At 40.6% G+C, this 16,103-nt stretch overlaps 1 protein-coding gene across 2 annotated transcripts in view; it reads left to right on the forward strand.

Moving 5' to 3' along the window:
• The first annotated feature begins 7,557 nt into the window (after positions 1-7,557).
• dyrk2 (dual-specificity tyrosine-(Y)-phosphorylation regulated kinase 2) overlaps positions 7,558-16,103 on the forward strand; it is a 32,596-nt gene continuing 24,050 nt past the window's right edge. The window contains exon 1 of one of the 2 annotated variants that reach the window (XM_012853843.3): positions 7,558-7,729. In XM_012853843.3, the coding sequence (XP_012709297.1) occupies positions 7,690-7,729 (40 nt within the window). In that variant the 5' untranslated portion in view covers positions 7,558-7,689. Of the gene's footprint in view, positions 7,730-7,750; positions 8,223-16,103 lie in introns of those variants that run through there. The other variant, XM_021311310.2, reaches the window with a different exon arrangement.

Below are 16,103 nucleotides of genomic sequence, written 5' to 3' on the forward strand. Positions count from 1 at the left end.
GGGGGGTATGGGGTTAGCCAGAGTATCTGGCAAGAATTCAGCAATGGATTGGGAAAACATGCAAACTCCATTCAGACAGACTCCAGCTCTGGGTTTCAATACAGATAATTCAATGCAGACAAAGCGAAATATTCCAAGCATTTAATTGTGTTTATTTTCATGGGCCTGGCTTACACCTAATACTGTTTCCGAAAATGACACTATTACATCCGACCAATAAAAAAAAAAAAATTGTAACACAGAAATGTGGAGAAGCTGAAAGTATGTCCCTGTCCTGGACAATAAAGAATCTGCTCGGCAGTTTGGGTTCCTCTGATACTGGCCTTCAGTTGGTCTTCATCGTTGGGTCTGGTGTATCTCTCATCATCCTCAATCAAGCACATTGATAGCACAGCAATTAAAGCAGGTGTTGGTACCTGTAGCAGTGTGGGCCAGTACCAGATCCAACTGGGAAATAAAACCAGCTTCCCCATCAGGTTTGTCAGCAGAAACAAGCATTAAGCGCTCTAAAGGTTCCTGGTGCAACAGACGCAGCAAGGATCCGTGTCCTTATTCCTCCCAGTTTTTGTCTGTGAGGCAGACACCCCGTCTACTTCTAAGACCAGACTCAAAACTTTCCTTTTTGACAAAGCTTCTGGTTAGAGTGGCTTAGGTTATTAGTTAGTTATGCTGCTATAGGCTTAGGCTGCTGGAGGACATTAGGGTCTATTTTTCTCCCTCAGAGTTCCTTTCACTGGAACTATGGGTCCAAACCCAGCTACTGAAAAAACAACCCCACACAATAACCCCCCCTCCAACACATGTCAAACATGGCACAATGCAGTCAGACAAGTTTTGTTCTCCTGGCAACCTGCATACCCAGACTCCTCCTTCAGATATCCAGATGGAGAAGCGTGATTCGTCACCCTAGAGAACGCGTCTCCGCTGCTCTGGAGTCCAGTGACGGCGTGCTTTACACCAATGCACCCAACGCAGTGAACACAGTGAATGCGTCCTAAAACACCAGTCTTCACAAACATTTTCCAATCCACCATCCACTGCTATCATTTGACTCATTTTTGCACTTGGTGATGTATGGCTTGGATGCAGCTGCTCCACCATGGAAACCCGTTCCATGAAGCTCTCTGCGTACCGTTCTTGATCTAATCTGAAGGCCACATGAAGTTTGGAGGTGTGTAGTGATTGACTCTGCAGAAAGTTGTCGACCTTTGCTTGATTTTATACACCTGGAAGTTATTGGAACACCTGATTCCAATTATTTGGATGGGGGAGCGAATACTTTTGGCAATATAGTGTACATCCTATTTTGACAGAACCAACCAAGTACTTTTCAGGTACTATCATAGAACTGACCAGGAACCCCTGAGACCTTCATAAAACTTACTTTACTTACATTCCTGAACATTTCATGGATGCCATCAGGTATGTTCCTGGGACCTTTTCTGAAACTTTTAATGAAACAATATAAAACCTCTAAAATCTTACCCTCATCCCTCCTGGCCTCACTGGTCCTAAACTAACCAGACGCAAACAGACAAGACAATAGCAATTTCAACACAGAGCAGATGAAACGTCATCTAACATATAAAACAGCAATACGATTTACTATCTCACAAGTTATTTTAATCTGGAAGAAATATGTGCTTTTTATATTTCTGATTTACACATTTAATACATTTCTTTCTCAGATTTTTATCAGTTTGTTTTGCTCTATTCTCCGTAGTTGCCTCTGGTAACCAAGAAGTAACACTGATGTAGAAATTTCAATCATCTTGATACTGAAAGTGCTTTATAAATAAACTTGCCTTGATCTGCTGATTCACCAAAATACACATTAACATTCATGAGGTGGTACCTGGTAACTTATATGAGAGTACCTGGTAGGCTCCTAGAATGTTCCTGGAACGAATACTCCAGGTTCCATGAAGTTATGGCCTGTATTACGTAATTTTAATGATCATGAAAAAAAAGAAAATCTTGTGTCATTGTAATTTTCTACACACCAAAACCTAGAACTGCTATTTAAACATCACTGAGTTTGGACTCTATATTTAAAAGCGCCTAGAACCTCCAGAACTGGGACAACCTGGAATGGATTTCTGAGTCCGAAGATGGAGGACAGATATTTAATTTCGTTATCTTTTGTTTTTGTTGTGTATATTTTGATGCTTATTGTGTTGTTTATGATGATTTTGTAATTTGAGTTCTCGTTAAATATATTGCTTTAGGCAAAGGGGGCAGATAACACAAGATCATTCTCTGTAACCCCTCCATAAAATCCGTCTCCATCCCGTCTGCGCTGTAGAGCGAGCAGCAGTACCACAACCATCCGCTAGATGGCAGCAGAGACGTTTCTAAATGCTTATTTCTGCATTGAGCTAAAAAAAATACTGCTTTGCTCACAATAATGCAGTAAAATTAATGTTACCAAATGTTGCAAGGTGTGTGAAAATACAAAACCTGAAAATAGATAGTCCAAGTTATGCAATTATAAATCCGTTGATGCTCAGAAATATTTACAAACGCCTCAAATAGCACATAAAATGTTGGATTGCATGAAAGGAGAATTTGAAAAGAAACGGGGAGAATATGGCTTGTTTTGAAGGGTTTGTAGAGGAGCAGTGGTACTTGTTTGAACAGTGGTGAGAGGTTTGGCCAAACTGGACAGGTGAAAACCTCATACCTACTGTTGAGCACGGGGGTGGAGGGGTGATGCTTTGGAACGAGGCCTGCACACCTTGCAGTCATACAAATATCTCATGTAATGAACTTCTCTGATGCCAAAGTATTCTTAACTTTAAAAATCTGAAGCTTGGTCCCAATTTGGTCATCAGCAGCTGATTATAGTCAATTAACGTCAACCTAATCTAACCTATTGTGTGAATAATACGAATATTTCGCCGTAAATGTTGGGCAGTTTTTGTTCTGTAACACATTCGTGCCTGTTTCTCATAGTGTTTCAGATTATATCATGTGGAAAATGACCTTAAATTCTTTAATGTATTTTTTAAACAAAGCACCGTGTGTGTGAGTCTGTTACAGAAGGAGGCCTCTCTTTGTAATTTAACTAAAAGCTGGGAAACCTGAGATGTCGCTCACACACACAGGGACTGAACCCTCTTTATTGTTATGTGAAGCGCTGCGTCTTTGTCTGTGATGTAAACATGTTGTTGGTCTCCAGGCAGCTCCGTGAACAACAGAACGCCGCGTAAAGGGAGGATGCCCTCATATGGAAGACTCTGGACACCTCGCGCTCGCTTCGAGTCTCCTGGGAATCAGAGCGGAGAGACCCGGTCCTCCCTGCTCCTGTGGTGAGTGCAGCTTCTTTACTCTTTATTTTCACATAAACGTGTTAAATGTAAAGTCTTCGGCTGGACAGTTGGGAAAAGAATGAACGCGTATGGTTTTAAGAGCTGGAAGGAAAAAGCTTCTTGTCTCTAAAATGAAGATGGCAGCGTAGTTTCTGTCTGAATGAAGCACCAGACTTGCGAGACAAAATAAAACCAAACCGAAGATGTTTATCTGCGACGCACGGCACCATGTTTGGCATCTTATACCAGCTGCCAAGCACAGTGGTGGAGGATTCATGATGTGGGCGTAAGGGTTTGGTCCAAACTTGGTCACCAACAGCAAACTTATCCCAAACCCAACAGCAAATCTACATCTGAATGGCTAAAACAATACAAGAATCAAGGTGTTGCAATGGCCTAGTCAAAGTCCAGGCTCCCAAACTGATTGAATTGCTGTGATCAGACCTTCAGAAAGTTCTTCAGATATTTTACATTGACTGAAGGTCCAAAGTTCCTCCACAGTGAGCTGTTTGATCATTTATAGTTTAGTTCTGTAATAAAGCATCACATAAAACAGATGTTTTATTGATTTGGAGCAACTGTTTTTGGACCAAAGTCTACATTTACAATGCCAGCAGCCTTGCTCTTTCTGCCGGGGTCGCTTCAGGTTAGGTAAACACAGCTGATAAGCTGGTCCCGTTTTACACAATAGCGTTCTTGGAAAGGGGGAGGATGACAAAGAAATTACAAATTAAGGCACCAAATAACTCCAAACACACCCGGAACAAAGAGACAGGGCCGACGAATCAGAGACAGAATTAATATTAATAGATGCAAAAGCGTCACAAACAGAGAGAAAATGAGCGCGATGAGACACTGAGGGAGCGATATAAAAGGCAGAATGGCACCAAAGGGACGGAGCTGATTAAAAACATGCAAAATGGACAAATGGGGTTTCTTTCAGGCCGGCGGTGGTGTAGGAGAGAGGAAGAGGGGGTTACAAAGCTCTACGTGGGCTCTTTTATTATCCAAACCTGATTAATCAGACAGGTTTTAGCTGAAAATGGTACCTTTCCAATTTCCAAGCCACAAATGCACCCAAACAAACGCCAGGAGGCCACAGTTTCTAGATCCTTTCCATCCAGACAGACAAATTTTCTCATCCTCTTTTAAATTGCTCACAATCAGTAGTTCTCAAGACTTTAGGAGAACATTTAACCCCATGTTGGCAGTTTATCCCAACCTGTTTTCATTTCATCTAGCATCTACTTAACCGTAGCATACCAGACCGTCGTTAGAGATTAAAATCATAGAAAGTTTAAAGGAAGGTAAAAATGTAGTGGGTGTATTTTTAATCTCATTAGTGAAGACGTTTTAAATACTGGTTTGAAATTATGCCCGTTATTACCATTAGGACGTCATATAAGTTTGATTATATTTTATTAATGAAATTTAATTTTACTCATTAGCCAATTTGTTAACTTAGCTACTTTATTTCATGCAGATGGATCTCAGTTAATCAGAATATTATTGAAAGGTTCATTAATTTCACTAATTTGGTCTAAAAAAAAAAGGAAAACCCATCTCTGTTATCAATTACAAACAGTGAAATGTGTATTTTAGGCGATTTCTGCTTACAGCTCATGAAAACTCCAAAATTCAGCCTCTGAAAAATTTTAAATATTACAAATGATTAATAGGAAAATTATTGAAAAAAGTAGGAATGTTATGACCTACACAGTTATGGGAAAGACAGCATCCAGCAGACAGTCACTGACTCCTTACACAAGGAGGGAGAACCACAAAAGGTCATTGCCACCTAAGATCGCTGTTCACAGAGGGTTTTATTTAAGGATATCATTGGAAAGTTAGGTGGAAGGAAAACATGTAGTTGACTAAGTCCAAAATCAGCCACATTCAGACCTATTCAGTAGATGACCAAAACTGTCACAGTAGTTTTGTAAAGTCGCTCCTAAACCAAAGACAAGGTCAGAAATATCTTTCCTGGACTGAAAAAAAAAGGATTGAACTTTTGCTCAGTGGTCCGAAATCCTCTTTACTCCGTTTAGCTCAAATGTTGTGAATTAGCCTTTTAGAAGCTCACAAAACCAGAGAATCATCACATTGAAGTTTCCATATTTAATCATCAGACGTTTAGTGGATTTGTCGTTATTGTGGTATTTAGCAAATAGAAGTGGTAATTTCTGGTAATCCTGACCCAAAACAGGAAAAAGCTTAGTCTGGTTTTATGTCAGACATTTTTTAGTTTATGTAAACAGATTTTATGTTTTAAAATTTTATTTTATTGGTTTTAAAGTGTAATTAAAAAAAACTAACAGACACCAGGAAGGCTATCAGGTTTGTTGTGTCATAACCAGTGTGTGATATGCAAAAAAGTTTTATTAATGAACATAACAACAAGGTTATATGGCCTGCATACAAAAAGGAGTTGATCCAATACTCACAGGCTAAATGGCACGCAGTTTTTCATAAATATGATCACATCGGTAAGTTTGTCACAGGCTTCTAAGCATGTGTGGAAGCGGGTGCTTTTAGGTGAATGAGGTGAATTTTAACATTGCATAGGCTACTCTGCTGCACATTTTACATTAGTTTGGGTGGCTCACTGTCTTTTAACCCTTACATATCAACCAAAGCTTGTTAAAAAACATTACTAATTAAAAATTATTCACCCGGTCTCAGCAGAATAGTCTGGTTTGGAGAAGGATCTCGGGTTTTGTCGACTTTTTGCCCGTGGCAGTATCAGCAGCAGCATTTCGGCATTTCAGCGTTTTTTTCTGCAGGGAAAAATTCCACTTCTGGGCCATTCACAGTGATGAAGAGGAGATTACTGAGTGTCTGCATCATCATCCTATTCCTCTCCTCTGTCAAAATTACATTCACTGCGCTGAACCCCCTCTCACACTCCGCTGTGGAAACTGCAGTCAACAATTTTTGAAGGTGTTCGCCCTTCAGTAAAAGTACAAGGGTGGAATTAACGTGAATTGCTCTGTGCAGATAAAGCACCTCGGTGTCGCTGAACATTACCATGGTCGTTCGTCCTGTCAGCTACTCTTGACCTTTTCTCTTGATTTTTCGGGCCGAAATATTACTTTGTTACCACACGTTCTCATTCATTACTTGGTTAGCTAGATTTTATATTTTCAAATTTTAATTTACTGGTTTTAACGTGTAATTAAAACTAACCCAGGAAGGCTATCAGGTTAGTTGTGTCATAACAAAAACACAGAACTGGCTCCACCTTCTGCGTTGTTCAGGCTTAAATTAGGAGTGGGCAATATGAAGAAAATCTAAAATCCCAATATCTTTGGACTATATCACGATACACAATATATATCACGGTATGTTCAAATAACCTTGAATAACAAATGTTTTAGCCAAATAGTGCCTAAAGTTGCATTGGTATATCTCATATTAACGTGTACATTTTTTTTTGTTTGAAAAATTGATTGCAAAATAAAAATGAATTTAAAATGTTTTATTTTATTTAAACCACAGCTGCACATAGAAGGTTTTTACAAATTACAATATTGTCACATTAAAGCTCCTTAATGGTCAACAGTGGACCTTAAAAACAGAACATCCCAGCGGCCAAACGGAACACCAAGGAAAAACCTGACAAAATAAACCTGAAATAAAAGGTGCTCTTTTGTGCTTAAGCCATAAAAAGGTGTATAATAAAAATGTGACAATCCCTAAAACAAAAGCTTGTATTGTGACTATAAAATCAACTGACCAGTCACAGCTACATATTCAGAGCATCTCAAAAATATTTCCGTTGCTCTTTAGGTGCTGGGAGACTTTAAACAAACTTTTTTTTCTGTCATATGGGATTTAGAAAAAGAAGACGCCAGTTTCAACAGTTTTACGGCTGGTTTAATTAAAGTTTCCTTCATGAGGGGTGTCGACACGCAGAGTGTATTAGAGTCTTCATTTTGCACTGGATGACTTTTTAGGTGGAACAAATTTGTGCTACTGCTACCTTTTGTGGCAATGGTGTTACGGCATGTTTTGCAAATTACCGCATTTTGTTCGACATCCTTCCACTGCCTGAAAAGCCTGCTGTCGCCATAATTCTCGCTGTCTCATCAACGTAAGTAGGCGCACGGGTTCATTGTTGTGTCATTTTAACTATTGCGCCGAGGAAAACTTGAGATATATCAGATATCAGCGGCCCCCATCTGGGCACCTTCCCCCAGACTTTCTGGTTGCGCCCCTGGCTGCAGAAGCAGAAGGGGGCCCCGCTCGGCATGGCCAGGCTGGTTTAAAGGGAGGAGGAGGAGATATAGGAGGTGCAGCAGAAGGAAGGGGAGGAGCCGAAGATGGAGGAAGAGGAGGTGTCCTGCTCAGCGGAGACCAGAGGAGAGGAGCGGCCGCCATGTTAACCAAGAAGCCCGGAGCCTCGGTCCTCCCGACGGGTGAGCACAGCTTCTGTCCCCGGCGTCGCGGCCTCTGCGCGCCGCCGCCTCTGGGCTCTTTTACGCACAGCTTGATCCAAACTCCGGGAGGCAGGAGAAACCCCGACGCATGCCGGGAGGGCTGCTAGCTTTCCTGGCTGCTCCCTGGGCTCCAGGTCGGTGATTTCTCTGGAGCCTCCCGGGGGGAGAGGCTCGGAAAGCTCACCGCTGAGCAGCAGCTGAGCCGGGGAAGCTCCGGCCGCCTCCTCCCCGGTCTGCCGGGGCTATTTTTAGCCCCCAGAGGAGAGGTGGCAGCGGCTGCCTGTCGGTGCCTCCTTTGTGGAGCAGAGACGGGGAGGCGCTGAGCCTCTCGGCCCTCCGAGGGCTTCGGTTCCGGGGGGTGTAACATTGGGTCTGGGGTTCGGCTGTTCTGCGCTTGTTGCTCGGTTGCTTGGTGACATTGGCCCTCAGGCCGGTTGGCAGGAAGATCACTTCCTTTTCAGACCATGATCAGGTCAGTTGACCATTGAAATGTGTTTATTTTTTATTTTTATTGTTGCGTTAATTAAGAAGCTGGACGTTAAAGTTGTGTTTGCGTGCAGCAGCCGAAGCTTTGTGTCGCTCTTAAAGCTGTTATCACTGTTTACTGAGATCAGGGATGGGCCACTGGCCTAAAATTGAGTATTTACGTTAAGATGTTCACATTTTGTTGTTTGGTTAGAAAGATTTCTAAAACGCCCTATTAAATGATACAAAGGAACCTGCTTGTAGGACATAATAAATTAAAGGTACAGTATGTCTAATCCCACTCCTTTGCAATTCAAACCTCTAAAATGTTGCAATCTGGTCAGGGTCGATATTGATATCCGATATTAAAGGCATATAGCCATGTAATATGCTTATAAAAAAAGACTAAAAACGGTTTGATCAGGATAAAATAAGGTTATATACACCAAGCCTCCATCTGCATAGTTTCCTTTTTTCAGCGAGAAATAATTTTCTCTAGGGCGCGATTAGCAGATATAAACAGACGTGGCGCCATCTAGTGGCAGTATCGCAGAACTATCATAATGCCGGTTTGCTTAATTAATAAATAACTTGTAAATAATGCCGGCCCGATCCTGATCCTCTGCAACGCCTCGCAGTAAAGCAGCAGCTCGGCATGATCAAAGACCAACGGTATTAATTTATATCAGAATATTTACCCGCGTCAGTCAACTCTGTGGTCACATTAGAGTCTCGGCAGGTTTAGCATCCGCTTCAGTGAACGTGAACATTCAGACTGTATTCCTAGAGACATTCCAGACTTTTCCCTCTTGGAATTTTATTTATTTATTGCTTTTTTTCCACTAGATTTTGGACATGTATTCATTGTTTCGCCTGGAGATGCTAATAGCCGTTAGCCGCTTCCTTGTTAGTACATAGTTCCGTTAAAATCATAAATAAACGTCAAAATGTTTATTTACTAGCAAATTGAGCAAAAAAAAAAACATAACGCACCACAATAACAACTAATACTCCAGCAGGATGTGATAATCTTACATAAAAACTTTGTATGCAACCAGACTGAGCTAGTGATGTATAAATAAATAAAAAGTCTACGTGGCTATGCACCTTTAAGGTTGCCATTATTGCATTGAACTGATACTTGTCGATGTTTTATACATTTGCTCTTCTCGTTGGACATTGTTTAAAAAAATTATCACAACACTGACATTGATTTTCTGCCTCAGTTAGACCCCCACATCATTATCAGGGTCACATGACCAAACAAATACCACATGACCAGAAACACGGAGGGCAATTACGCGGAAATAAACATCAGTGGTTAATATCGGCCCAGTGTTACTCGTCTGACCGATATCAATACATTAAGAAATGATGAAAATAGTTCGATACCGATGTTAATGTGGACATGCATTCCGAATTCAGAGTATTCATCACAAAAATATCAATTTATTAACAGAAATTTCCCTTTAATGGCTCTGATTGGTTATTATTAAGTCATATACTAAAAATATGAAGTCAAAAAAAATTAAAGCTGAAATCGTACCGTTTATACGACTGCATCTGATGGCATTTTAAGCCAATTCTGCTTTAATTTTTTTTTCTCAGATTAAGAGAGTATTTCTTCAAGTTATTCCAGTTTACTCCAATTGTAACTCAGGTGAAACGCATTAAAAACATTATATTCTCTCCTTTTCAATATTTTTTTAAGCTGTGATTCCTTTGTATCCATTTTATATAATGAGCCATTATAATTTCATTCGGTCCAGTAAAATCCTAATATTTAAATCCTCAACATATTCCTATTACATCTACTAACAATTCAGTTAAAGAGCAATTTAAACTAAACACCAGTTGGATAAAGGTCGTTGTAAGTCAGTTAATTCCAGTAAATTTTGATTATAATTACCATCAATACTTGCTTATATACACAGGGTTGCCCATCGGTGCCAATAGTTTCTCCTGGGCAGCTCTCCAGTCTTGGTTTGGTTTTATCAGATTCAAATATGAGTCTAGAAAATGCCTCCCTACTCATTATAATTCAGTCCAGTTAAAAACAATTTGAAAAGAATCAGATTTTAATTTGCATTTATCTGGAAATAGTTGTAATGGCTTTGTTATCATATCAATGGTTGCAATATCACAATATCAAAGGTCTGCTTGCATGCTATACTTGGTTGGGTATTATATTTCAAGTGCCATGCGTTTAAACTCTGGGTGTAATAATATATTTTAAGGTCACACAGATTTAATTTCTTTTTTCTTTTTTTCTGTGTGCCTGGGATGCTAAAGCTCAGAGAATAGGTGGAAAATTGTAATCGTTAAAAAGATGGAAGAATCAGGACAAAGTGTTGATATCAGTATTAGTATGTTGTATTTCATGTTTTCTGATATCATGCAGCCATACTTAATTCTGAATCTAAATTAGTCTAATGCAACCCACCTGAATTAATGCAGCAACAATACAGTAGAGTCTGTCTATCCGATCGTACCGGCTTGCTCTTGGAGTCATGGGGGGCTGGGGCTTATCTCCAGCTGTCGTTGGGTGAGGGGCGGGGTCCAGCCTGGACAGGTCGCCTGTCCGTCACAGGGAAACACAAGATACACAACCCTTCCCCCACCCACCTCACCTCAGACTCCAGACTGGGATTCGAACCCAGGACCTACTAACTGTGCTGCACACTGGCCAATATAAGTACACCTAAGACGAGTAGAATCAGATTACAAACTATAGTTGGTTCTGCTAAATCGGTGTCGGTCCAGAAAGATTCAGAAATTAAATCCAAAACATGTTGGCAGTTTCCCCCCCCCAATTATATTTAATAATAATTCTGCTGTCATTTTTAATTAAATTGTGACTGAATACAGCAGCACAGTTGGTAGCACTTTGCAGCGAGAAGGTCCTGGGTTCAAATCCCGGCCTGGGTGCTTTCTGCACGTTCTCCCTGTGAATGTGTGGGTTCTCTGCAGGTACTCTGGCGACCTGTCCTGGGTGTACCTGCCTCTCACCTGATGACCGCTGCACAGTAAAATTTCATTAATCCACACAAATATTTCTAAAGTCAAATGAAATGTAAGGTGTGCGTAAATGAGTAGAGGTTATAGTCATTGACCCAATTGTCCTGGGTTCAATACACGGTCTCGGTCCATTTGCCACATTTCTTTCTCTTCCGCCTCCACCCTCTTTGCTGTTAAAATACTGTTCAATAAAGCTGCCAAAACCTCCTTTAAAGAAATGTAGATAATAACATACAGGTCAGTTTATTCAGGGTAGTCCACTTGTATTTCCCTTCAGTGCAGTCAGATTTATTCCAGAAATATATTGGGCAGTTTGTTCCACTCCACCCCCATTTAATTTATAGTTTTAATTTGATGGATCTCAAATTAAATCCAGACGGTACACGGTTCATCGTTGTGACTGGATACAGTTCATGAACTGTTATTGGAATTAGTCTGTATATAAATCATTAGTACAGCTTTAAAATAATTGGTATAAAATCCATGTTAATTTGATTCAGTTCAATTAGAAATTAATTTAAGATTGAACCAGAATCCATTTGCAAAGCATTTAGTTTATTAATTTTTTCCAGATTCAACATTATTTTCATAAAATCTAAGGTTGTGTTTAATTTAAATAAATTAATATTCCCATTAATTAATTTCCAATTTAATCATATTATAATTAGGTCACTAAAAGCAGATTAAGGTAAAACATATCTCACACCAGTTTTAATAAGGTAATATGTAATTTCAAACCTAAAAACAGTCTTGGCCTTTTGTTGCTTATTCCAGTTAAAGCTATGTCAATCAAAATTAAGATCAGTTTAATGCAGTTGGATTTAATTGTCATTCAAATTCAAATTGCACACAGCATGCCTTGTTTCTGTTTATTTCAGTTCAATTAACTGAAATAACCTAAAATGTGAGATGGGCTCAAGTTACATGTGTTTCTGTCTTGTTTTGTTTTTTACTTTAGCTGTAATTCTTTTAGTTAACCTTATAATTAGTACATCTTACAGATAACGGGTCAGATTAAAACCTAGGGCATCCTAAGTGCCTTTTACGTCTAAGGGGAGTTTCAGAATGCAGTCAGTTTAGTCTTAGTTTGTATTTTTGTTTAACCCACAAGCTAATGTTAGCATTTTAGCTGCTGTTAGCATAGCACACAGTGGTGCCAATAATCAGAATCAAAAATACTTTAATAATAAAACATAAACTGGTTTTAGCATAGTAATTAATCTAGCTAACATGCTAGTCTTAGCATGTTAGCTTCTGTTAGTATTTAAGCTCATAATAGTATTCAAGCCGTAGTTAGCATAGCAGATAGTGTTGGTTAATGTGCAGTTTGTAGCTTGTTGTCTTGTACTAGCTTTTTAGCTAATATTACCTATCTTTAGAGTATTAAAAATGTTTGTCAATTGCAGCACGCTAATGCTAGCATGTTAGCTGCTGTTAGTATTTAAGCTCATAATAGTATTCAAGCCGTAGTTAGCATAGCAGGTAGCATTAATTAATGTTAACAGGCATTTTGTAGCTTTTTGTCTCAGGCTAGCTTTTTAGCTAATGTTAGCTGTCTTTGGAGTAATCAAAAATGTTAGCCAATTGCGGCACGCTAATGCTAGAATGTTAACTGAGGTTGGTATTTTAGGTCATAATAATATACAAGCTGTAATTAGCATAGCAGATAACGTTGGTTAATGCTAACGTGCAGTTTGTAGCTTGTTGTCTTGGACTAACATCTTAGATAATATCATGTTTAGAGTAATCGAAAAATACCACCATATTTGCTGGTATAAAGATTAATCAAACAAGTGCTATATTTTTAAAATATATAATTTAGCCGAATTACTGACATAAATTCCAGATTACTCATTGGCTTTACGGCCCAATTAATTGTGGACTTTACTCGGCATTGTCGACAATAAAATAAAACGTTATGGTGTTTGCCGGTCAGTGCACACAAAGTGGCAGACACTATTGATAGTCCTTCAGGAATCTTCTCTTTCAGATGGTCCTATGACCTGCAGACTTGTTGAGTTAATAAAGAGGCTCCCATTTTCTGTCTTGCATACCTATCAGTTCACAAACACATCTTGTGTTGTAATCACAGGCTCAGGAGTTTCTTGTAGAAGGCTACATGACACCGACATGACAGCATGTGAGCGCTGGGGTCACAAGTTAATATAAAATGAACACCTGCAGCTTTCTCGCCTCCAATGCAAAGTTAATCCAGTGGGTCGGATGTATTTTTAGCTGCTTGTAGAAAACTATCTGGGCAAAGGGAATCCAGGGGAAATGTTTTGGCAAAAACAAAGTGTCAGCATGACAGACAGTGAGTTGAGGACTCCTTTTAAACTGCAGAGATGAGACTGACTGGTATAGTGAGATTTAGCTGCTAAAGTCTCTGTGATCATAAATCATTGTACAGTTTGTTATATTTAACCCATGCTGTCACTTCTGGCATTAATTCATGATGCATCAGTTTTATTACAGGCGTTTCAAGGCTAAAAGTGCTTGATTCCTCTTTTTTTTTTTCATAAAGTGTTTTTCTTTTCTAAAGCGTTACTTCAAGTAACCCATTCAAGAACTTTAAGCCAATAGACGTCTAGTTTATATGCTTCTGTACATCAGAAGCTATGCTGTTTTTTTGGAAATAAAAATTAAAATATTCATGATTTTGAGTTTCATGAAGTAAAAGTATCTGCAGATTTAGATTTAAGTGTGTTTTATTTAACCAAATGTATTGTTTCTTAATGGAAATAGAAGACTTCTTACTTAATTTTTGAGTTTCTTTGAATTTTAATAAAAATATTGGCATTTATTTTGGCTTTTTACATGTTTCCACGGATGTTTTGATGATTTCCTTGGGATTGAAGATGAACAGGGCTGGCCACTTTCTGTCTCTTTCTTCTTCATTTGACATTGTGTTGTTGCTTGCATGGTCCAGTTAGAGCCAAGCTCCAGCTGTCGGACAGATGGCCTCACATTTGACTGTAGATTGCGTTGGTATGCTGAGGAGTTCACCGCTGGCAGAACTTTATAGGTGTCATGAGGTGTTTGTACCTTGTTCTGGTTTTCTCCAGCGTTGCATTATGGCCAAACATCTCCACTCTGGTCTCATCTGTCCGGGCACATTGTTCTCTCAGATGCAGCGTTACCAACCTAAGTCATGCTGCCATACCTGTCCCGTCTTTTCCTAGAACTGTAACCTTTATCATGCTAAGTGAGGCCTGTAGATTCTAGGGTTGTTGTTTTTTTTGGTCATCTTTCTGAGGATTACACACCCTTACCTTGGGTTGAATCCCCTGCGGTGGTCCTTCCTGGGAAGAATGGCAGCCGTCTGAAATGTTTTCCAGTTGTAAATAATCAACCGTTGGACAATGATTGTGTGACAAATGCAAAGCAACAATTGTTTTTCTGGTGCCATCGCGGGTGTCTTTCCATCTTGTTGTTGCGCTAACACACGGTTTCATGCTAACGAGCGAACAAACAGAGCTAACAACCAAAACCAAGGCTAGTCCGGAGGTGCTGACACTCACAGCCTGGACTTTAATCGTGTTCATCATGTATTGATGTGTAAAACAATGGGATTGACTGACTGTTCTTTACCTTTTAACATATTCCTCTGAAGGAAGGCCTTGTTAACTCTGGAAGAACTTGAAAGTTCACCTCAGAAAGTTCCTGAATTCGTTGCTGGATCCTGCTGGCGGACGCCGTGTCTTTCCTGTTTGTTTGGATGTTTCATCACAGAGCGTTGCTCTAAATGTGTTGTTGCGTCACCTGTTCTTGTTTGGGCCTAAGTACCAAAGCTTCACGCGGCCTGGTTCAGGTTTTCTGCGGCCGTGTTGGTTGCGGGTTCCCTCTCTGGGCGTAAACTCTGCCGTTCTGATCCAGGCCCGCCGTCTGAGTGGGGGGGGTGACAGTTTGTACCGCCGCAGGCTGTGTTCCGGTTTCGTTCCACTCCGTGTCACAGCTTCAGGTTTTTACACAAGCAAACAGACTCCAGGGAGAAGGATCCCTGCGGGGAGATTGTTTGGATCTTGACTCGATGACGAATACCGGTCAGACCGGCTTTTATCTGTGCTTTCAGCTGAAGGCCGCGCGTTGGAACACACGTGAAGTTGTTCATACGTCCATCATTTGCCGGGTATGAAAATGATTATTTGGACATTTTTGAGTTAGAAGCGTCTCAAAACCTCCAGGAATCCTCGGCCTTGACGGTTTGTTTCGGTTTCTGCGGATCAGTGGAAAATTACATCAGCTCCGCTTCGGATGAGGAGAAACCATTTCTCCCTTTATGGCCCGCCGCGTTCACTTCACCTCCGACACGAAATACCAGAACGCTTCATTTTCTGGTTTACTCTCGGACTGAGGAGGTCTGATTGTGTCAGATATCTGCATCTCGCCCTTCTTTTTCTCTTTTCTGGGCCACTCGGCTGTTTTGGGGCCGTGAGGTCCCGACCCAGCTGGGCGTCTCTTCTCCAGGACGCGTGTCGTCACTTTGCTGCACATTTCCCCCGCTCCGCCCGTCCAGCGGCATGCCGGTCGCTCTGGCATTTCCAGCTCGGTGTCGGGTTCGCGTTGAGAGCGCCGCCGGTCCGCTCTGGTGGCGTGCATCTGTCAGGTGTTGGAGCGGAGGAAACAGAATGTGCTTTCCAGTATAGACCTCACATGCATTCTCAGTGGGCCGCGGATGCAGAGGTTGAGTACAGCGCCGAGGAATGCCAGACGACAGAAGTCTTTATTTCACCATTCAGGACCAAACAGTTCAATTTGGGTCAGTCAACCTGCTACAACACACCTGAAATAAGTGGAGGGGTCAGTATCAGGGCGCTGCAGATTTCAGACTCTTTATTCAGGCTAAGTTGGACCAGAACCTGCAGAACAC

This window comes from Fundulus heteroclitus, chromosome 17 (assembly GCF_011125445.2).
Source record: "Fundulus heteroclitus isolate FHET01 chromosome 17, MU-UCD_Fhet_4.1, whole genome shotgun sequence".
Taxonomy (NCBI): Eukaryota; Metazoa; Chordata; class Actinopteri; order Cyprinodontiformes; family Fundulidae; genus Fundulus; species Fundulus heteroclitus.